This window comes from Macaca nemestrina, chromosome 4, assembly GCF_043159975.1.
Source record: "Macaca nemestrina isolate mMacNem1 chromosome 4, mMacNem.hap1, whole genome shotgun sequence".
Lineage (NCBI taxonomy): Eukaryota > Metazoa > Chordata > Mammalia > Primates > Cercopithecidae > Macaca > Macaca nemestrina.
In genome coordinates, this window is record NC_092128.1 from 31600456 (window position 1) to 31625063 (window position 24608).

Here is a 24608-nt window from a genome sequence, read left to right on the forward strand (position 1 = left end):
CGGAGGACGCCGTAAGCCGCCGCCGCAGTCGCCTCGGCCCGCGGAGGGACGTGGTGAGCTGTGGCGCTTCCGCGTCAGCGCCGGCGGGGACTCTTTGGGAACGCGTCGGGCCCGAGTCCCGGTTCCCTCGCGTGGTCAGCGGAGGCTGCGCCAGGTGGGGCCCGCAGCAGCCTCCCACGCCAGGCTGTCCCCGCGGCTGCCCGGCCTGCCTTCCTTCCTTCCGCCCGCCGGCCCGCCCTAGGAGTTGAGTAAGTTGGGCGCACTTGGTTGTGGGAACGGGGTCTCCGCCAGGGAGACCCCAACGCACGTGCGTAGCGGGAGGGCGCGGCGTGAGCCCGCAGTCGGCGGGAGCGGCACCTCCGTAGTCTCAGAGCCCGGCGGTGCCCGCCGCGCTCCGCGCTCCCTCTCCGCGCGCCCGCCCGGGACGGCGAGGCCGCAGCCGCCCGCGCAGCTGGCCAGGCCTTCGCCCTGCGTTGCGCACCCGAAGCTGCGTTTCCGGGTAGGGCGATGAACCTGTGTGGGGAGTTTGGGCTGCAGGAGGGTTTGTGCGTCTTTCTGTTTTCTTTTCGAGAGGGAGGTGCGGGTCCGTGGAGGGAAAACGGATGGCTGATGATGGGAACGTATCTGGAATATGCAACCAGTACCCCCCAGGAAGTTCAGGGCGAGTGACGGGTTTGTGCTTCTTTCAACAGCCACGCCGCAATGAAGAGCTTCTTACAGTGAAAGGAAAGTAGGTCGAGTCCACTGAAAATGCCTTTAAGGGACAAATACTGTCAGACTGACCACCATCATCACGGATGCTGTGAACCAGGTAGACCCCTCTTCATCCCCAGTTGCTTTGCCCTCCATCAGAGCCACTCTGCCTTCTCTTTCTTTTTAGTTTTTTTTTTCCTCCTGCCCCAGTAGTTATTCTTAAGCAGGCTATAATATTCCCCAGCATAAGCCAGTTATGAAGCTAAAAGCTTGTACAAACAAGAGGTCTCCCCTGCTTGATCCCTTAAAAAAAGTACTGCAAGTGTCACCTTAAATCATTTCCACAAGATCAGTCGCTCAGTCTTTTTTCTTTCTCTTTCAAGGCATCCTGCGGTTAATATACTCCTATGGTCTGTAAGTGTTTAAAACTGAGGAGAAAGGAAAACGTAGAATACTAGATTTGTTGTCCTGAAATTGTTTCACTGAAACTTTAAACATTAAAAGTTTCTTAGGCATTTTTATCAACAAGTAGTTCTGAAAGTCTAAAAGTGAGTTTAGTTTGGGTTTTAAAAGTTTGTTGAACTCATTGGGAGAATCAGGTTTTGCTAAGTGCAACCTTTAAAAAAATTTCTTGGGCAGAACATATTATATTGCAAAATAAAAGAGAAATCTCTTTTTTTATTTAGGTAGAATACATAATTATTTCCAGGGTATTTTATGGAATGAAACTTCCTTTAGTTGAATTTATCATATGAAAAAGTTGTTTTTCGGACTGTCATGAAGAGTAATAGCAAACTTTAATTTGATAAACTTGATATACTGTTGACAGTTTTTTCTACCTAGAACTTTGATATGCTTTATGGCAATCATTAAAAGGTATAACTTAAAAGGGAATCATTGAATGCATACTATCACTAAATCAAATAAAGACTGTGCTATTCTAATTAAAGGCAGATGTTTATCATTATTTTTGACCTAAAAGTTATTAGATTTTTAATGCATTTGCTTGCTTTTTGTTGGAATATTTTAACTGCACTTACGTGCTTGGATTTTATCACTGTAGAGTTCATTTTAGGTAATTTTCTGATTAATGGAAAAAAATGTCATCAGTAGAAGGGAAGAGCTTCCTTTTTAAGAAAACTTTGCTACAGATGAGGATAAAATTCGTACTACAACCCTATCTCTACTGTACTTTGCTGAGATCAGTAATAACTTACCTCTACTAATAAAACAGGCAATCCTTGGATGGGATCCAGTTTCTATTGAACTGCTTTAACCTGTTTAACTTTCAGGACCCTTTCACATTGCATATTTTGTGTATTTGAACTGCAGATATATCACTTATGTTTTACTGATGTTGAATGGAGTTTGCTAGTTTTGAACTATACAGATGTGAATGCCATTTAAACTCATGTTCCACTGACCTTTTCGTCTAGCTTTTTTTTTCTTTTTTCTGAGAACACTTCTAATCATTGAAATTGAATTAGTTAAGGAAACCATCTTATTTAGGAAGAAATTTATTTGATCATTCATTTCTTTAACAAATTGTTATTGAACACCTATTGAGAGCCAGGCACTGTTGAAGGCAATGGGGATATCAGTGGTGAACCAGACAGATAAGGTCCTTTTTTAATAAAATGTTTGGGAAGAGATAGACATAAAGAAGTAAACAAAGAAGTAATTTGTGATTATACCTTTTTTAGTATGTTCTGGTAATGGAAGTTTTCTGAAGACTTTAATGTCTTTTTAAAGATGTTTTCTAGACTTGAACTTTTTAATGTGTATTGAAATGTTTTTGCTTGTTTTTTTTTTTTCTCTCCAACTAGCAGAAACTCGGATAAAATTGTATTAGTTTAAAATTTTCATCATCTTTTACTAGAAACTTTTTCCATGCAGGTTAATTTTCAGACTTATCACGTCAACAGTAGTTACTGTTTCCTTGCCTTCTTAGCTTGAATCAAACTTTCTGAGAATTTTGTTGAATGGAAGGCTAGAAGTTTGTTAACTTATAGGGTAGTTCACTGTCATTATTTTAGGGGAAGGTATATGCTGTGTGGGTAGGATATTTCCAGGACTGAAAGAAATATGTTGTAGTGTGATAGCTTTTAAAAGAGCATGTCCACAGATGGAGGGAAGATGACATAATGTTTAATAAAAATCTGTCCACATTTGGATTATGAATACTGGGTGAGTCTCCAGAGGAGATCGGTATATTCCTGATGAGGCCATTCTGCCTTGAAGAGATAGGTCAATTTATAGTGAAGGGTGGCACTATAACCCTGACGGTGTATGTATTTTCTTAGTTATGTTTTAAGATTTTATTAATAGAAATTTCCAAACCTTCAAAACTAGATGGTATGAGGAACTTGATGTAACATCACACAACTCCATCAGTTGTTGTTACATGGACAATCTCTTTTCTTCTATGTTCTTTCCTCCCCTCTTCCCCCAACCACTCTCTCTACCTTCCACCTACTCTCTCTTCCCCTAGTATTTGTAAGCAAGTCCCACACATCGTAAGTAGAAGAATGTTTTAAGGGCCTTGTTTTAAGGGAGGAGAGACTCTTACAAAAGTCAGTGTTATATTCTGGGAAGTATGTTTTTGGAAGAGTGTAAGGAAAGATGTTCTGAGGATTTGGGTTTTTTGGTTAGAGAAAGTTTTTTTTTTTTTTTCCCTAAATGATCATGTAACCTGGGTGGGTCTGATATTGGGAGGATGATAGGATATGTAAGAAGCAATTTTATAAAGTATTAATATAATAAAGTTTTCTAGAGTTGAGAGTGTGTTTTCAAGTGAAGGAAGAATTGTTTCTTTAGAGTGGGAGCTACACAGATGTGTATACCAAGTGGTTGTGTCCAGGCACAGCTAAGCTAATCCCGGGCTTATTTTGAATCTTATCTCAGGATGTATATGTGTTCTGGTGGTAGCAGTGTTCTGAGGGTGATAGGTAAGAATATTTTGCTTTAGCTTTAAAATGAGGTGCTGTCATGTGGAAGTGGAAGTTGGTGTATTTATATAGAAGGTTTTCTGGAACACATTTGTAAATGAAGGAGCTCTAAAGAGTCTGTTTTTCCCAGTATCCATCCCTTATTTATTTCGGTTTTTTCATTCTCCAATTCCAGAATTCTTATAACTGATAGAGGGAGACTTTGAAGCATTTAGTTTTTTACAGTTGTGTGGGTTTTCACCCTCTTTTTTGTAGTTATCATTTCTTTTTTGTAAGTAGTTACCAGTTGCTATAATGTACAAATAGGAGAAATCAGTTTATTCAAGTGTATGATACTGGTCTGTTTACAAACTTCTGTTTTCCTAAGAGGTTTAATTCTCTTTGATTTTGAAAAAAGATTTTTTAGTTTTTGGTGTCAGGAAAGCAATTGATGGATACATGTTGATGATAGTGATGGTAGAATGTTTATTGAGCACTTACTATGTCCCAGATTCTGTTTTAAGCAGTTGGCCTGCCTTAGCTTATTTAACCCCTATACAACCCTGTAATTTAAGTACTTCGAAAATCTCTATTTTAGATCTGAGAAAAGAGAAATCAGAGAATTTAATTTGCCCTAATTGTATCTCGTAAATGGCAGAAAAAGAATTTAAACACAGACAGTCCAGGTCTGGATTCTTATGTTCTTAATCACTGCAGTTAGTGCCAATGTCAGACATTCTCAAAATGAGTGTGTGTGTGTGTGTGTGTGTGTATGTTCTTAATTAATCTAAAATACACCTAAATTAATTAATTAATTTAGAGACAATTTTGCTGTGTTGCCCAGGCTGGAGTGCAGTGGCGTGATCACAGCTCACTGCAACCTCTCTGCCTGCCGGGCTCAAGTGATCCTCCCAGCTCAGCCTCCCAAGTAGCTGGGAGTACAGGCATGAGCCACCATGCCTGGCTAAGTTTTGTATTTTTTGTAGAGATGGGGTCTTGCCATTTTGTCAGACTGGTCTTGAACTGCTGGGCTCAACTAATCCTCCTGCCTCAGCCTCCCAAAGTGCTGGGATTACAGGCCTGAGCCACTGCACCAGGCCAAGTGTCTCTTAAAATTGGGGAAAATTTGCTTGATGAAATGAGTTGGTGCCAAAACATCATTCTTCTTGTTTGTGTACACTGAGCACTAAATTTGAAGCATAAAGGAGAATCTAAGCCTGTATCTATATACATAATACAGTAGGCTAGTTTAGCCCCCTTATCAGAAAGCTAAGTACTGTCCAAGCCTAAACCCTGAAGCAAGAGTAGCACACACTGTTGAAATCACCCTTCATTTCTCCTCACCCTAAGCAGATGGTCCTGCGTTACGATGGTCATAGTTGAGTAGAACATTATAGCATATTTAAAAAAGAGATAATTAAAATGGTCAGTTTTTCTCCATGACAACCATCTTTATTTGATAACTGATGAAGAAACCCAGTTTTCCTTTTCTTTTGCCTTTATTCATATTACTGTAATTTAGTATGTATCTATACTACAAATCTGAGAATCTTGGGAATTAGGGATAATATAAACCTCTTATTGTAAAAATGAAATTTTTAATTTTTAAAATGGAAAGATTAGTTTTACTTACTGTAAAAATGTGTCCTTTCTAAAATGCATACTTCTAAAAACCAGACTCTGAAGCAGCATTGAAGTGTGAGGCAGAAAGCAAACATCATCCCTGAAAATCCACCCTAACAGCATTTGTACATATACAGAAATATATATTAAATTTATAAATTTCTGCATGTACCTATGTATTAATGTAAATAGGATCATATTCTATAACCTGTGTTTGTTGCTTAACAATTATTGCCATGCTTTGTTGTGAATACACATAGAACTAGCTCATCTTTTCTAACAGCCATGAAAAAGTCTGTTCTATGGACATTTCATAGTTTATTTAATCTGGTCACTATTAAGAGACTTTTAAGTTGTTTGAAATTTCTCTCAATTATATACAGTGCTGCAGAGCATTACAGTGAACATTATTCTGCATCCATCATTGTGCACTTGTTCAGTTATTTCTTTAGGCAGTGATTTTTGACATTTTGCTCATAAATATCCAGAGTTATACCAGATTATCCAAAGGATTTTGGAATGGTTTATGAAGTGTGGCTAGGCCACCATTGCCTTAGAATTTTGATTAAATGTAGTGGTTCCTCTTCAAGGGGAATAAAAAGGCAAACATGAAGAATGTGTACTAAATAATACCAAAATAGTAAAGTCTTTGTATTGAAACCTAATATCTAGCTGTAAGTAGCCTTAATTTAGCCTTTAATGGAGAATAGTTTTAATTTTTTTCTCAATTGTTTCATTTTGCCTTACAAAGATGATGGTTAATTACATGTATATCTACATATTATATATATGTGTGTGTGTGTGTGTGGGCACAAGTGTGATTATCCTTAATGTAATTGTAGAAAGCCATTGTTTTACTTTAATAGTAAATGATTTAAATAACCCTTTTTTTGTGGGGATTGGGGTGGGTGTTTGTCTTCCATGTAGTTTATATCCTGGAACCTGGAGATCCTCCTTTGTTACAGCAACCACTACAGACATCCAAATCTGGTATTCAGCAAATAATTGAGTGCTTTCGATCAGGTATGAATGTTTTAGGATGTATTTTTCAATCTTCACATAGTAGTTAAAAACTACCTAGAAGTCCTTAGAAGTAATTTTTAAAAAACATTAAAATGTATATGTTGGCTTTCTTTATAGAATATTTAAAATTTTCATATTTTAAAAAAGTGGATGTATAAATATTGACTTGATCTAGAGATTATTCTTCAGTACTATATATGGTATATTAATTTTAAAATATATTTGTTTAGTATGATTTAAAGAAATATATTATGTGGTATATTTTCTGGTAAAGCACTTCTTAAAGATCCATTGATATCTTGTGGCATGTTTTGTGTAAACTCTCAAAAGGCAGTAAATTATTCTGGGTGTTCATGAGCTTTGGTACAGTAGATTACTTAGAGTGTCTGAGATGTCACTTGTTCTAAATTAATTACCTTATTTATGTTTATGTGATTCGCCTTCTTCTCCCTAACCCTTGAGTTTGTGGAGTTTTGGTATCTTTAATAGAGCACAAGATAGAAGAAAGACAGTATTCCCGCCCTGATATCTTCAGATACATTTGCTTAGATTTTATTTTTGTTAGCTGATAATAAGAATTAGCTTTATAATAAATATAATTGTGTAATTGCAATCCAGTGTTTTAAAATAAGTGTTACTTACAACATGTAAAATGATTGGGAACTGTTAGCACCCCTATGTTATCAGTAAGATGTTAGGTTGCTGTGATTCCTATAATCCACTTGGCCACCCCTTGTATATTTGGCTTCTCTGACATTGCAGACTATTCACTCAAATGTGAACAAGCAAATAAATATGACTGATGAACACTTAGAGGATTAGAATACCTCGTCATTGTTTTAAATCTTAACTACCTTAATGAAAAATTTCTGAGGTTCAAAGGAAAAAATGATTCATATGTAACTACTTGTTTTGTATTCATGAGAAATTTTTTGAGATGCTTGTTTCTAAATTGTTATAAAGGGGGAATCATATATTTGCTTTACTTTAGGATTCTAAGAAATAGAATCTAAATTAAAACATTTATTTTTTCTCTGACTCTCCAAAAGATCCATTTCTTAGACTTTTCATCTGTAGTACTCATGGCATTGCTTTTATCTATATTTAATTTAGGAAGTATTGAGTGTATACCAAGTGCCTATCCTTATATTGGATGGTGGTACAAACTGTTTTAGGGATTTTTTTGTTGTTTGATTTTTACTTTTGGTAATTAATTGCACTCGACTAACAGATAATTTATAGGTCAAATTTTGTTGTGATAAGTTCAATTAAAATAGAATTTTACTTATTAGGGACAGTATATTTCTGGCATAACAGAAAAAATAGTATATCTGTTTGTTTTAGCTACTTTTAGAATAGAGTTTTAAAGGGTTTTTTTGGTTCTTTCTCATACCATGGAAATGAAAGCAATAGCTTTTCATATTTAGTAATATTACTTGTTATAGGTTTATTTTTAAAAATTCTTAATTTGGAATTAATGAAGTTATACTGTGTTAGTTTATTATAGTGTTTTTTTATTAAGAAGTTAGAATTAGTTAAGTCATAAGTGCTTTGACTTGTTAAAAAACTGTCTTTTGACAAGAACCTGTACCCAAAATCTGTGGGGGTACAGAATTAAAAAAGATTTTTGGAGTCTTTTTTAGAAGGCAGATATTTAAAAATTAAATTAATTATTTTCTTATTGTGTTGTGATCATATCTGTTCTCTGTTTTTTGTCGTATTTTTACTCTCTTAGCTAAAGAAGTGAGGCAGTGAAACAGGTAATTTGAAATGGTGCAATTCCAAAGCCATTTTATGTTGATGTTTTGAATTGCATTCCTTTTAAAATGATATCAGCAAATTTGCCTTTTGAGTTATATTTTATTCAGGCAAATTCTGAAAATACTATTATTTTAATTTTCTGAGTACACAACAGTTTAAGTTAGAGGTGATTTAGAAATATGCTGAGTGGTACAAAGAAACTAATTTTGGATTAAAAAAATTATTTTACTTAATTACTGTATCCTGTAACTAAGTAATTTTAATATCTTCAAGATAGTAATCTGTTGCATTTCTGGTTAATCTAATGTGTACTATGGTAACCCTTCTGTAGCACTAAGGCATTTAAGTTGATACTAAAACCTTGGGAGAATGGTACAGAAATCTGGACTGTATGACTTGGGGACAAAGATCCCTTCTAGCTCTGAGGCTCTGTTCTTCCTATTCCACTCTACACCCAAGTACACCTCAACCATGACTCATCTATTTCTAGACTCTTTCCATTACAATTAGGTCACATACATTGCATTTAAAGAACTATCCTGGTGGTGCTATATATCTTTGACAGATATTTGAAGATAGAACCCTGAAGTCCATGCTTTTGCTCTTGTTAACCTATAGAGTATAAATCAGTTAAGTCATAACAGGGTATAAATCAGGTTGAACAGTAGTAACATGTTAGGTTATCTACCTTTATCTTCAAGCTCAGATAGTTATCTTCAGCTGCTGTATCATCTGCTTTTATATCTCACCTTCTGCCTACACTGGGCTGTCTATGACCAGGTATGTATTCCTATGCAAGCTAGAAGTTCATAAAAGGTTCTGTCTTATGAAGGAGTTGACTCATTTTTAATGTCCACCACTCCATGTGTGCTATACTGACTGCTTGACCAGTTTTAACTCATCCTGTTTGCCTGATACTTCAGCTTTTGCTTTGAACTGTTTTCTTGGATTGAAATGACAAATTCTTATGGACTTCTGGTATCCCTTTATTAGTCTGCTTAACTTGCAAATTTAAATTAAATGGGTTTTTCTTTTTATAATAAGTAATACATGTCTGGGATTTTAAATAGTAAAGTACAGAAGGGTATAGAGGAAAAAATAAGTTTCTATACTATTCTGTTCTTCAGTTCCCCTTTGCTCAGGCAACACTGCTACATGGTTTATGTGTCTTCTTCCAGAGACCTTTTGTACATATACAAACATATATCCCTCATTTTCTTCTTAACACGAATGGTAGCTGACTCTGCATACTCTTGTGTACCTTTGCTTTATTAACTGTAGAGTCAACTATTGCTGGTATCAGTCAATAGATAGATGCCTCATTTTTTAGGAAGCCTGTGTGTTTTGCAGCTGCAGTTTTTCCTCTTGGAAATTCCTGATGATTGGCTGACTTGAGGCCTGCTGTTTGCTCGGAACCACTGGTTTCTTGTACTACGTTGACTGTGCCTTACCCTTGGTGTAGTCTTGCTTTAGCTGTGTTGTCCTGCTAGGATCATGTTTGTAATTTGGTGTCTTCAAATTTCCCTCCTCTCTATAACACTTTCAGTTTATCTTCCTTCCTCTTTGACCTCTCTCCCCAAACCAAAACAAAATTTTAAATAGCAGATAAAAAGTGTACTACCTTTACATGTCTATTAAATGTCTTTTATGTGTTTATTAAATTGGTTTAGTTGAGTTCAGTATTCTTTCAGAATCTCTTAGTTGTCTGCTAGAGGCAAAGGAACTATGGAATGCCCCTATGGTTAGACAGAGAAAAATGAGGGGAAAAGAGAAGGATAATAATTTTGTATGGTGTTCAAGACTGGTCTTTAATATGAAGCTGACATCTTCTTTTTAAATTCTTGAAATATATAATATTGTAAGAAGAGAAATGTATAATTTGTAGAAAAAAGATTCTACATGTAGAATATGTTAGAGCAATACATGCGGGGAACTCTTTTTTTGACTCAGGTAGGAATAAATTGTAACTTTAATAGTATGAGAATTAGCTTCATGTGATGTTTGCTGTCATTGTCTTTCTAAATTTGGGTTTGGTCATTTAACTTAGGCTTTTTTTTTTCCTCCTTAAAACAACTTTAATTGCAATTGGTTTAATCTCTGACTGTATGGTGATGCTTCAGTCCTGATTCTGAAGGCAAAGCGTAGGGTGGACATGATTTTTCTGAGGTACATAGGAGAATGCAATACTTATGATGGCTTTTTCTTTTTTTGTTGTTACATAGCAGTTTTAGGAAATTTAAAATGGGACTAGTTTTTTTTTTTTTTAATAAGAAAAAAGTAGATTTGGTTTTCCTTACATTCGTATTCAAAGCATGTCATCTGGTGTTACGTTCCCAAGACAACAGCTGTTTATATTGGTCTGTGAGTTTCTCAGCGGGGGTAAGACTGTATCTTTCATATTTCCAGTGAGTAACAGTGAACCTGGTATTTAATATGTGCTCAGTAAGTGTTTGTTAGATTAAACTAAAAGATTCCCAAAGTAGGTGCCGCCATAAGATAATTTTATTCTACTTATAAGTTTATTGTGGTATGTGGCAGTGCTGTATAATGAACACATATATATATATTTTAACCAACCCTTATAGGTGATAGTTTTAGGACAAAACTTTCAATTTCTTAAGTTTTCTTTGTATCTTTGAATCCTTATGTTAAGGATGATCAATAAGAAATTTCCTTCAGGAGTTGTGATGAGGAACGTACATTTATTTGCTTGCAGTGTTTGGATGATATTGTAATTAAGTGGTCGTCCTAAAGAAGATTGAATTTATGTTTGAGCCAATAGTAAGCAAGCAGTATTCCATTTAAGAAACATTCTTGTCATCACTTAAAATGGGCATTGACCAAAATGTCAGTGCATTAAGAAAATGAAACTTTATCTTTGTCTAGCATAGAAGAGTTAGAATTAATATTGTCATATTGTAATGTGACTGCCACCCAACCTAATGTAAAATTGAATACTGATTCCTTTTGAAAACATATTTTAAACATTTTCGTCAGTACATGCAGTGCACTTGCTATTAAAGAATAACACAAGATAAACCCTTGATGAAGTTTAAGTAGTTTTTATTGAGCACCTATTATGTGTGAAAATCTGGAATATATATAGTCATTAATCTTTAGCTATCAAAAGCCTTTCCTTTGGAGGGCTGGATGTTTGAAAGGTACTGATCTATGTAAGCAGTAAGTGGTGATTTCTAAGATAATTTAAAACCCTAAGGCAAGAAAGAGAGCGATATAGGAAAAGAAGAAGGAAGTCAGCATGGCTGTCTGTTTCTCAGCATCAAGAGCTGTGGAGGAACTTTATGTTGCTGTCTAGATGACCGTGTCTGTTGTCTCAGGTGACAGGAAGTTTTAGCTATTGACAGAGGCACTTACAGTTGGCTGTGTCCAATTGTAAGTGAGCAGAGCAATCAGAAAATTGTAGCTGACTTTGAATAAAGTCATTCCGTCTCCATGGGAAAAAATAACAAAATCTTAAATGGTGACTGAAGCTAAGGGAAAAACTTTTATTATCTGTTTGTGGACTGAGACATACCTTATTTTTCTCATTTGTTAAATATGTAAGTGGAATTAGAAAAGTTTTAAAGTCTCATTTTTGACTCCTCAGTTAACATAGATTTAAAAAATCTTATTTTTAGAGAAGGTTTTTTTATACATAGAGCTCTGTAGTATTTCATTTAGCAAATGTCAGTCATACATTATCCTGAGGGCTGGAGTGATGGTGAGCATCAGAGTTATCTTCTCTGTTCTAATCTTCCAGTTTAATGGGGATATGGAAAAGTAATTAATTACAAAATTGTGGATAAGCTAGTATAGGTGTCTAGTGTGCTATGAGAGTGTAGGTGAAGGATTTTTAACAAACAACAACAACAACAACAACAAAAAAAAAAACCAAGAAGTTGATTATTGAAGGCTTCTTGGAGGAAGTGACATCTATACTGGGATCTGAAGGATTATTAGAAGTGAATCAGATCAGGAAAGTGGGAGAACGTTATAGTTAGAGAGGATAAAACATAGGTGAAGGCCTGAAAAGTGAGGGAAAGGGAACATTTGGTGTATCTGTGGACCTGAAAGAAATCTGGACTGCTTAGATCAACAATAACACACTTTGTCTCCCTCTCCCTCTCCCTCTCTCTCTCTCTCTCTCTCTCTGTGTGTGTGTGGAGAGGGGGTGGTGGGGGTAAGGGGAAGCATTTGTGATTGATAATTAAGATTGATTAGTTAAGGTTAGAGGCAAACACTTTTTTTTGGATGTTTATTGAGAATAAATATACAATCCCTACTGAATATAACTAACTGTATAATTAGGACTAGCTAAGAAACTGATAGCCTCTTTATTTTTCTGTGATTGAAAACCTGGTAGGCAAAGTGATATGTCTGATTTAGGGATGTAGTCTTATATTTTACACTTGACTATTTTTTATGTATAACCTTATGTTGTTTACAGACTGATTACTTTATGCTTTAAATCTGCAGCCATGTACATGTATCCTATTTAAATCTTAAGTTGAATTCTTAAGTTAAACCTAGTTCACATGTTTTGGCGTTCCTCTTCAATCTTTTTTGACTATCCTTAAAGGCAGAACTCAATATGTTTTATGGGTCCAGCAGGTTTTGTAGTTTAGAATCAGTGTACAAAAGTTTCCTGTTTTCTTCCCATTGCTACTACACTCACCTACACTTCCTGAGAACTATATATAGGTCAGTTAGAGAGGCTGAGCCAAAGCATTTTCTAAAATCAGTCTACCTCTCATAGTTTGTCACTCACTTATGAAGTTAACTATGAACTAAAGATATTAGCAGTCCGTTGCCAGGATATTTTGTAATGTGAAATGGACTTCAGAAATATATATATGAGAATTTACTTTTAGGTAAAGAAAAACACGCAGGCTATTCTCTGAATCTTTTTAAATTTATGTTTTCGGATTTTGTGGTAATAAGGACTAGTGGAGTAAACATAGATTTGGATTTGGGAAATGGTAGAAATTATTTTATTCTATGCATTTTTTCCAGTAGAAACTCAAGTATATAATTTCCCTGGGATTTAGGTTCATATTTTCTTTAATAATTCTTCAACTTAGGTTTGGTTAGGTTTGTTCTATTTTACAACATGAGTAAACCAAAGTACAAAGATTATAAAGCTTTTAAGGTCATAGAAGTAGATAATATCAGATTTGGAATCTCTCAAGACTTAGTAAAGTTGTGATAACCTGGTAACTTTTTTGCAGTAGAATTTTGAATGCTTGGATCAACAATAATTCTCTCCCCCACCCCGTGTGTGTATGTTGGGGTAGGGGGAAATGATTTATCATCGTTTTCAAAATGATAAAATACACTTCAAAGATTAAATGTAAACAGATTGCAAAAGATTGAATCTGAGCTATTTAACTTTTATAGACCCTATTATATTAATTATTCTTCTAAGATAGTTGATACTCTTTAGTAGTCCCAGTGCTTATTAAATGGTTAAATGCTTCTTAAATGACACAACACTTTGCACCTCGACAGTCTTAAGGGTATTTTTCAGGGTACTTGGGTCTTTTCCTGTTCAAGTCAATATATTGTCATTTAAAAAAATTTTTAATTTGAGGAAAGTAAAGGTACATTAATTAGTAAAGTACTGCAGATCAGTTTTGCCACCTTACCTGTGGCAAAGAGCTATAGGAAAATAGTGACTAAGGACCTTTCGTTTGTATTTTATTTCTGATGGATGTTTTTATTTTAAAGATCGGGTGCTTTTTGCCATTTATTTTTTCTCTGCCTAAAGATATTCTTTCATAGTACTTAGATTCCGTAGATTAATAGCGTTTCTTCAACAAATAGTTTTTGAGCATGGTAAGAACTGAATATGTTACACTTGTAAATAAGGCTTATTCTTGGCTGCTTTGGAGTGTATAATCTATAGAGAAGATAGGCATTAAACTAGTGATTATGTCAATAATTAATTGTAATTGGGGTGTTTTAAGGGAGAAAGGCTTTGAATGAATTTATGGTGCTGTCAAGAGGCGTAAGCAAAGTTCAAAATTATGTCTCACTATGGACAAAGATTCTCTACTCTGTAGAGAATCATGTTAAATAGCCATAATCCCATGTTGGCCCAGAACCTGAAGTAATTTGAACTGAATTTAAAAAGAAAAGTCACAGGCAATCCTGTCATACAGTTTTGACTTTCTTTAAGGAATCAGGGGAAAATGTATTGAAATACTCCTTGCTTACTTCCTTATACAGAAAAGAGCTTGAAAGAACCAGCCAAAAAGTTTGCCAGGGAATAATGGGGGAACATTTAATTTTTCTGCCCTACTCCAAATCTATTAAATCAGAACCTCTAGGGGAGGGCTGTGCACATCTTTATTCCCAGCTCATTGTAATGATTAACCTCATGTCGGAACCACTGCCTTGGGATATATCAAGAATTAATTGGCTGCTGAAGTGGGAACGAAGCATCAATTTTAGTTGTCCTGATTTCCAAATGATAGTAGAGTTTTGCTTAGAATTTAGTCTATAACGTAGTTCTAAATATACTGTGGTAGAAATTGGCAATGCCTATATTTTGTTTTCAAAGAGTAACTGCACTTGTGGTCTGTCAACAGTGTAGTCCAGTTTAAAAGTGCATGTTAAAGTTACCTTTTGTGTTAAGTTTTTCTTTTCTTTTTTCTCTCAGGAACTAAACAACTTAAGCATATTTTATTAAAAGATGTGGACACTATTTTTGAATGTAAGTTATGCCGCAGTCTCTTCAGAGGATTACCAAATTTAATTACCCATAAAAAATTCTACTGCCCACCAAGTCTCCAGATGGATGACAGTAAGTTTTTTTCATATATTCAGTTATGCATTTTACAGCTAAGTATTCTTATACTGCAACTATACATTTGCATTAAAATGGTATCTAGTTACTGATAATTTGATAATGATGTCTAGTTACAGATAATTTTTAGGTGGAGATGGAGAATAAAATTAAATACTTGACCAATGTTACATTCAGTTTTTTAGGTACTTTCATATCAATGCTTTCCACTTGGGTTTTCCTAAAGATGACATTTAAGAGATTAGATTTAAGAGGATATTTATTTGTATTAAAATATTGGATATTGTTTTAGAATGTTTATATGGGCCATAAATAGATATTTCTTTTTACTCCTTTTTTCTTTAACAACTTGCAACCAGATGTGATTGATCACTTATTTAGATTTCCCTTAAGTAAATGAGAAAGTTGGGAATAAAGAACAAAGAATGAGGTAAATTTGTTCATTTCTTGGGAATGGTGGAGAGCATCAAAAAGTCTTTATTAATCTTCCTAGTGTTTTCTAGGTCTTGATTTGAAGATCAGTTTTGTTCTCAGAAAAATTTATATAAGTCATTTTCTCAGAAATTACATTATGTTACAGGCTAACTTGAGATCCAGTATAACTTTATGTGATAAAGGCAGATAGCAGACTAATATAAAGTCTTTCTGGAATAGAATGTTTGTTTTGAATGCAGTATATTGTCTTTGTGTGATTAAGCTGGCAATATGTCTGATGGTATTTTTTTCTTTAAAGAATTAATGTAAATTAAAAAAATTCAGTATTGGGTTACCTTATTATTTCTTGTTTAGGGATTTAACTCTTTGTTGACTTACAAAATATAGAACTTACTTTGTCAGTCTGATACCATAGATGCATTGTGGATTCTGTGCATTTTTCAACATAACCGTTTTGGGATCGGTATGAAATGCAATCTCCAAATAAGTATGGCTTTAATTGTAATGAAGCTGGCTTAAAGTATATTATAGAGCATTGATTAAATAAAAATTTTATATTTACCTGGAAATTTTTCCTACTACTATTTGATCTTTCTATTCTCTCATTGAGATATAAATTAAAAAGCAGTCTGTAGAGATTCATTCCAAATCTAAACTTTAAATTAAAATACTAGTAGAAAATTAGTTTGTCTTTAGGTAGTTATTTATTTTTTAGTTGTAGAGTTAACTTATAGAGTGAAATGGATAAATGGATTTGCTAGATTATTGTGCACTTGTCTTGGCAATACTCATTCTAGAAATACTTTTGTGAAAGTATTTTTCTTATAGACACGACTTTATTCATCTTAAAAAGCAGATGAATAGATTAGAAGAGCTATAATGAATCACTTCCTGATTGGTATAGATACCAGATTTGGTACTAAATTTGTAGCTAGATTTTAGAGTAGTAATACGTGGAACCCTAACCAGTGTTAGACAACTCTGTTATGATAGGATAGTTGATTGCCTATAGAGGGTGTAATTATTGTACAAGGAAATAAAATTACCTACGGTTTTTAAATAAATCTGTATAGTTTTTAATCATTTGTTTTAGTAAAATTGTGTCATGTTAAGAAGACGTGTAATAGGACTGAGTTTAGCAAATACTTCTACACATCATCCCATTTATGTATTTTATTACAAATCTTTCATTTTCATAAGATGCTCAAATAGATTAGATTAGACTATTATGGATTAAGCTAATAGGAGTGCTGTTATGTTTTCTAAAAAATACCATTTTTGGTTATGTAGTAACATTTTTATGCTGTTTTATCAATCTTGAGTTATGAGAATTTGAGTTGCCTTTGCTAGTCTAAAACGTTCAGACTAAATATGAAATATCATTATTTAGGACACTTAAGTGCTTATATATTTTATATTAAGTGCATTTGAAGCAAAAGTAGTCCTTCAGATTATATATGTTCCTTAACATTTTTGTGTATCATGATGAGAATTTAAATTAAAGGAAATTTTAGTTTAATACTGGTTTTTGTCTTTGTAGAATATTGAAAAGTAGATAATGCTCTTATAAAAATAAACTGGTAATATAATAGATTCTGAGAGGTTCATATATCTTAAAATATTAGAGGGCTAGAGCAGGCTGATTACTTCAGATTAAAATGTTGTTTTTTCCTTAACAGACCTTCCTGATGTAAATGATAAACAAAGCCAAGCCATAAATGATCTCCTAGAAGCCATATATCCAAGTGTGGACAAACGAGAATATATTATTAAGCTAGAACCCATAGAAACTAATCAAAATGCAGTGTTTCAATATATTTCGAGGACTGATAATCCTATTGAAGTCACAGAGTCAAGCAGTACTCCTGAACAAACCGAAGTTCAAATACAGGAAGCTAGCACTGAACAGTCAAAAACAGTACCGGTTACAGATACAGAGGTGGAAACTGTAGAGCCCCCTCCTGTTGAGATTGTTACAGATGAAGTTGCACCTACATGTGATGAACAACCTCAGGAGTCGCAGGCTGACTTGGAAACTTCTGACAATTCTGATTTTGGTCACCAGTTGATATGTTGTCTTTGTAGAAAAGAATTCAATTCTAGACGAGGTGTTCGCCGTCACATTCGAAAAGTACACAAGAAAAAGATGGAAGAACTAAAAAAGTACATTGAAACACGAAAGAATCCAAACCAGTCCTCTAAAGGACGCAGTAAGAATGTTCTAGTTCCATTAAGTAGGAGTTGTCCAGTATGTTGTAAATCATTTGCTACAAAAGCGAATGTAAGGAGGCATTTTGATGAAGTTCATAGAGGACTAAGGAGGGATTCAATTACTCCTGATATAGCAACAAAGCCTGGGCAACCTTTGTTCCTGGATTCTATTTCTCCTAAAAAATCTTTTAAGACTCGAAAACAAAAGTCGTCTTCAAAGGCTGAATACAATTTAACTGCATGCAAATGCCTCCTTTGCAAGAGGAAATATAGTTCACAAATAATGCTTAAAAGACATATGCAAATTGTCCACAAGATAACTCTTTCTGGAACAAACTCTAAAAGAGAGAAAGGCCCTAATAATACTGCCAACAGTTCAGAAATAAAAGTTAAAGTTGAACCAGCAGATTCTGTAGAATCTTCACCCCCTTCCATTACCCATTCTCCACAGAATGAATTAAAGGGAACAAATCATTCAAATGAAAAAAAGAACACACCGGCAGCACAGAAAAATAAAGTTAAACAAGACTCTGAAAGCCCTAAATCAACTAGTCCGTCGGCTGCAGGTGGCCAGCAAAAAACCAGGAAACCAAAACTTTCAGCTGGCTTTGACTTTAAGCAACTTTACTGTAAACTTTGTAAACGTCAGTTTACTTCCAAACAGAACTTGACTAAACACATCGAGTTGCACACAGATGGAAATAACATTTATGTTAAATTCTACAAGTGTCCTCTTTGCACTTATGAAACTCGTCGGAAGCGCGATGTGATACGACATATAACTGTGGTTCATAAAAAGTCATCTCGTTATCTTGGGAAAATAACAGCCAGTTTAGAGATCAGAGCTATAAAAAAGCCTATTGATTTTGTTCTAAATAAAGTGGCAAAAAGAGGCCCTTCGAGGGACGAAGCAAAACATAGTGATTCAAAACATGATGGCACTTCTAACTCTCCTAGTAAAAAGTATGAAGTAGCTGACGTCGGTATTGAAGTAAAAGTCACAAAAAACTTTTCTCTTCACAGATGCAATAAATGTGGAAAGGCATTTGCCAAAAAGACTTATCTTGAACATCATAAGAAAACTCATAAGGCAAATGCTTCCAATTCACCTGAAGGAAACAAAACCAAAGGCCGAAGTACAAGATCTAAGGCTCTTGTCTGGTGAGGAACAGTTACAGAGTTTTGCTTTTTTCCCCCCATCGAACTAAAAAAAAAATCATTTGACCATAATTTATAGCTGGTTCCATTTTAACACGTTTGCTTCCATATATCTCATGGCAGTGGGAACTGCAAGAGTAATGTGCATATTGCATTTACCTCTTCAGTGACCTTTATTCCAGTGGCTTGGGAACAAAAGTTAACTTCAGAACTTACCTTCCACAGGACAATGCAATTAGTTATAGGTAGATGGCACAGGGTCAGTGCTTTCCTTTTAATGTTGTAAAATATATACATTTATATTGGCTTATGTTTACAATAGAAGTCTTCTGTTTAACTAACTTTGCACAGGTTTAATTTGATTCAGTGACTTAGTCTACTAATTAATGAATTGTAGGAAAGTTAAATATATTAGAATGAACTTGTGAAGGCGATAATTATAGGAAAAAATATTTTGAGGCACTGTAATTATTGTAAAAATTAATCTGTGACGGCTAAATAAAGTGCTGCACTCAGAAAAAAAATCCCCAAATTGAATTAAAAATGATTAGCATTTATCATTTACTTTTAACATAGTGCTTCCAGGCAAAGGGGGAAAGTTGGTAAATAGAAGTTTGGATTTTTTTTCCTTCTCCTTGGGAGTGTGTGTTAGTTACTGTTTTTTAGTTTTGATCTATGGAAACAATGCTTATTTAGGTTTCAGATGCTCTTATTTTTCCCTCTCTTTTTAATAAACTTTTTGGTGATAATTTTAACATAGTTAATATTGTTAACTAGGGTTTTTTTGTGGTTGTGCATTGTAAGAAAAGTAAAATTAAAATTCATATTTGGAAGAAAGAAAAATACTGCTTTTTTTTTTTTTTTTGAGATGGAGTATTCCTCTTGTTGCCCAGGCTGGAGTGCAGTGGTGCGATCTCGGCTCACTGCCTCCTCCGCCTCCTGGGTTCAAGCAATTCTCCTGCCTCAGCCTCCCAAGTAGCTGGGATTACAGGCATGAGCTACCAGGCCTGGCTAATTTTGTATTTTTAGTGGAGATGGGGTTTCATCGTGTTGGTCAGGCTGATCTCAAACTCCTGACCTCAGGTGATCTGCCCACCTCAGCCTCCCAAAGTGCTGGGGTTACAGGCATGAGCCACCCCACCCTGCCAAAAAATACTGCTTTAAAGAAGTTTTGGAACAAACGGAGATTTTTAAAAAATGCAATATAAAATGAGTAGACTCGCTATACTTGTTTTCGCAAGTCTATATATAAAAAGTTCACCTTCTGTACCTGTGTCCCTTGTATTAAGGCATTTAATGTATTTAATGAGTATTAAATTAGTTTCAGATTCAGGTTCTAAAGCAAAATACTAGTTTGAGTGCTGTGTAGGTCAAATGTTGTGGTTTGATTATCACACATTTTTTTATCTGTGTGGAAAACTTGAGGTGAAACCATCTTTTAGAAGTAATTTACTGTTGCGTAATTTTAAAAACAAGGTTTTATTAGTAAACTCAAAAGTGTTCATTTATTCCCATTTCTCCTCAGATAACTTCAAGTGATGTACGAAAAGGTTTGGAGTTCATTTTTGTGGAAAGACTTTAAATTGGTGTTAGAACCACTAAACATCTTCAAATGGTACTAAGAGGAAAAAAAAGAGAAACATTTTTCTAAATATTCAACTATAACTGCTGTTTTCTGACTAAAATATAACCATCTAACCACTTGTTCCTAAGGCACTGCCTATTCCAGCACTTTCAAGTAGCTGTGACATTACATGTTGTCATCACAGTCCATCAGCTAACCGCCCTTGACCTTGTGCATTTGGTCTACAGTTTCTACAAAAATGTTACAAATTTTGTTCTCTAAACAATTTGTTGATTAAGTGATCAACAACCTGAAGAAAATATCAATTTTTAATTGACAAAGACTTTATATCTTAGTGATTTTAGTTTTATTTCACTTTATTTGGCAACATTTTCATCTGAATTGTATAGATATATGATTTTCTAGTGAGTATATGTTAGGAACAAAAGACAAAATAGTATCAGCACATTATAAATATTTAGCTTACTAAATATTTGTAATTATTTTTACATCCATTTATTTCTAGCTTGTTCTCCAGCACTTAAGTGTTTGAAAGTTTCATCCTAAAATATATACTACAGGAAAGTTCCAGTTCATTTTCATGCATGGATTATTATTACATTTTTCACTTGTAAATGTAGGTTTTTAAGAAAATTAAACATTCCCCTATTTTTCTTTAAATTTTATACAAAGCACTTTAATGATAGATGCAACCTTATTTTTCAGTTCCTATTTTTTTAAAGACCACACATTTACTAATGTTAATATAAAGGTAATAAATAGCTTACTGATATTTTATGGATGCAGACAATCCATGCACAACCACTTCTTATGATACTAGTTTATTTCCTTAAATATTGCTACAAAAGGAAGATGCGGGTGTAAGCCCTGATTTTTTTTTCTCCCAAGAAAAATCTTAAAGGACCACTTTAGATAATATTTGATTCCTACTGTAAAATTTAGAAAATGATTAATTCTTGTCCATTTTTATAATCAAGATTTTAGGAAAAACAGAAATACATCTATCTTTATGAAATTTTGGGCAGGTTTTTGTGTATCAATATTTTGTACTTTTTAGGGAATATTTTATTTTTTAGTTATTTGTGTCAAATTATAATTATAAAAGGTACAGCAGAAAATATACCATGTTTTTATATAGGTTCACACCTGTACTTAGGAGGGACCCTGTCCATCTATATACTTTTTGTATAAAATTTTAAAATGTTAAAGATCCACAAGATCTTAATAAAATGATTCTATAGCTAGAAAAACATTTACCTTCCCAGTGCTTTGCACTAAAATATACTGTGAAAGGAAACTAGAAAGACTGTAACTATTGCTGGAAATGTTCTATATTGAATGTACATGCTCTTGTTGGAAAAATGTACTATATGTGATGGAAATAAACCAGACTCAAAGTTATTTCAGCTAAATGTGCTTCAGCAAAGGTGCATTGGTTGAAACTTAAATGTTTTATTATCAAATTTAAACTTATTCAGTGACTATGAGCAGCTACACTTGAATTATATTCTGATAGTTTTATTTCTAAGAAATAGAGTAATAATTTCTCTTTAATTTAAAAACAGATTTACTTTCCAACATATTGAAAATTTGTACTTATAGATCTAACTTTAATAACTAATAGTATAATATATTTAGGGAACTAAATGTGTAGGTGGGTATTTCATTTATAAGCCATCTTCATTAGTTGCACATTATTAAACCTATATGTTTGACTTTTGCAAGGTGTTATCTTTTATGCATTCCTACACACAAGACATATTCCAAAGATATTTTCCAGATAAATGCGAATAACCCCTGAAAAGATATGAGGATTCCTAAAAAGCTTGGGATTGCTCTTTGCAGCATCCTCTCATTTGTATGCCAGCCTTTTCCTCTCTGCTTGCTTGTTAAATACTATAGAGAAGAAAGAAAAATTGATGTTGGAGGTGGGGAGCCCATTGCTAGAATTCCCTTACTCTACCCACCTGTTTCTACAGGACCATTCACAGTATGTCGCCTCTGTAGTAATTCTGGGGCCACAGAATAGGAATCTACAGGAGGAAATAAATGAGAGTTCTAGGGCTGTCAAAAGATTTCATCTGGGTCATGTAGGAAAAATAGCACTGTGTCAGTACTTGCCTAAATTAGAGAGATTGGAAACATCATAATAGCTGGATTAATTGATAATGGCATATGTAAGAGAAGCTGAACCAGGACCAGTTTAGAAAGGTAGAACAAACAAGTGGCCAGAAAGTATTGTTCTTTGTATTCCTTTCTGGTCTTCATCCTTCCTGATTTGACTTGAGCTCTGTCGTTTCAGGGGCTCAGGCTTAAGGCTCTTGAGAAGAGGCCTAAGAAGTTTGTGCGGGAAGCTTTTCTGCATGTAGGCTACGTAAACGCATATTTAGGTGACTTTTTATTGTTATAGTGAGGATTAAAGCACACAAAGAGCCATCATAAACTGCTTATTTTATATAAGACCTATCTGGCTATAAATTATATCTACCTTTGCTGCTATTTGATCAGTTAAGAGTTTTCCTATAGAATTCAACTTACCATCCTTCCTAAAGATGCCTTCCATTCCTAAGTGTGGTGGAAGAGGAGAAACAACAGGTGTAGGTTGCACTTCAACTTCGTAAGTTTGAATAGTACAAATGAGAGCTGAAGTATAGCTGACATTGGGCAGATGTTCACTAGACATACCTTGAATACACAACAACCATTTTTTTTTGTTTGTTTATGTCTCCATTCCCTCCCCCCCCCTTTACTCTTTAAGAAGAAAATCTTTGAAGAATGTATGCATTACCCATTCTTAGGTTTTAGTTTTTTGCCTAGTTTTGTATATATGAATTAAGTTTTTGGTTGACACAGGTTGCTTTAGTTGTTGAAATGTACCTTCACATTTTTTAGGAACATATTATATTACTTTATGGTCAATAAATAGTCTGTTGTACTTAGTTTGCATTAAAGAGCCTATGGATGCAGTAGTGGGGAGTTAATGATTTTGCTATGGCATGAGGCTGTGGGTATAGAAAGAGGAGTTTCCCTATAGGTGTTATGGCAGATACATGTGGAGATAGGTACAAGTGGCTATCATTTCCTGTTGTGAAGTTGCAAAAGATCTCTTCAAACAGCGTGACTTCTGAAAATGAGATAGAGATGCTTCAAAAATTTTGGAAATTATGTTTCCAGGTTTCCTGCAGTGACCCATTGAAGTATTCTAGATCCCTAGTTTGGAGTTGGAGAAGTTATTTTTCTAATGGAATCCATAGATTATCAGGATTATGATTTAGCCATGGCTTTCAGTTGATCTGAAGCCAAGCTCTAAGATATATGCGGCAGGATATTGGCTGTGCTGTTAGACAAAATCCTTCTGTACTCTGTGCTATCCTTTCGTCTCTTTGACTTTAAGAGCTAAAGGGATCCTTGATAAAATTGAAAAGGAATAAGGATCAGCAATTTCAGGAATAGCTGTTCTGTGGTTTTTTAAGGCGTTAAACACATGGTAGAATGCAGATTAAAAACATGTCTCACTTAAAACCTACAATTATTTTGGCTTTTCTAACTAACTTTCTGGATTCATTTCTCTCCTCCTAATTTGTTTCTATACCCTATTCCTCTGAGCTTCCAGCTCCTACCTTGCCTTTATTTCTTCTAGTTTAGTGGAAATCATTAGTACCAAGATAGCTAAAGTGTCTTTTGGAAGGGTAAGAGCGTGGAAAATGCAGCTCATTTCCTCCTGAATCGTTATTGCTCCATACCAAATTTGGGAGGCTTATTATTTTCAAGCCTCTTCCTCTACATATTTGCACCACTACAACACCACAAACAAAAAGGGACCTAGCATACCATAGGTGCATCTGCTTGAGAAAATGCCCGAAGTTGGAGGTTTTGATGTTTGTGTCCACTCAGCAGAATGAATTTACTTGATTGTCCATTTTTGATGTCAGGGACTGTCTTGATAATTTTGTATGGTGCCTAGCACATTTTCATCTATACCAAGACACTTTAAATAAATATTTGATAATGGCATTAAGGCAAGGAAGCCTTTTCCATCCTAAATTTTACTATCATGTATTTTGAGACTTCGAGTCTTAAAATTTTATCGTCTCAATATTGATGAATTTCACTTATTTTTGGGAAATTTTACCAGTGTTAAGTGTTTATAAAAAAGAAAGATAATTCTTAGTAATAGCTAATAATAATGAATATTTATGGTGTGCTTGTTATATGCCAAGCACTCTGCTAAATCTACACACGTAATGTCCCTAATCCTACCAACAACTCTATGAAGTAAAACCTATTCTTTCATTATCCCTATTTTACGGAACAGAAAATAGAAACTTAGAAAAGTTCAGTGATTTACTTAGGTTCACATAGCTGGTAAGAAACTTACACTAGA

The 24608-nt window shown here is 34.5% G+C and overlaps 1 protein-coding gene across 6 annotated transcripts in view; it reads left to right on the forward strand.

Annotated features, from left to right (window-relative positions):
* LOC105474805 (zinc finger protein 800) overlaps window positions 1–24608 on the forward strand; it is a 113411-nt gene that overhangs the window by 61739 nt on the left and 27064 nt on the right. For 2 of the 6 annotated variants that reach the window (XM_071094547.1, XM_071094546.1), the window contains exons 2-5: window positions 693–811; window positions 6171–6266; window positions 14689–14832; window positions 16950–18642. In XM_071094547.1, coding sequence (XP_070950648.1) covers window positions 751–811; window positions 6171–6266; window positions 14689–14832; window positions 16950–18642 — 1994 coding nt within the window. In that variant the 5' untranslated portion in view covers window positions 693–750. The other 4 variants (XM_011729640.3, XM_071094548.1, XM_071094545.1 and 1 more) reach the window with 4 other exon arrangements.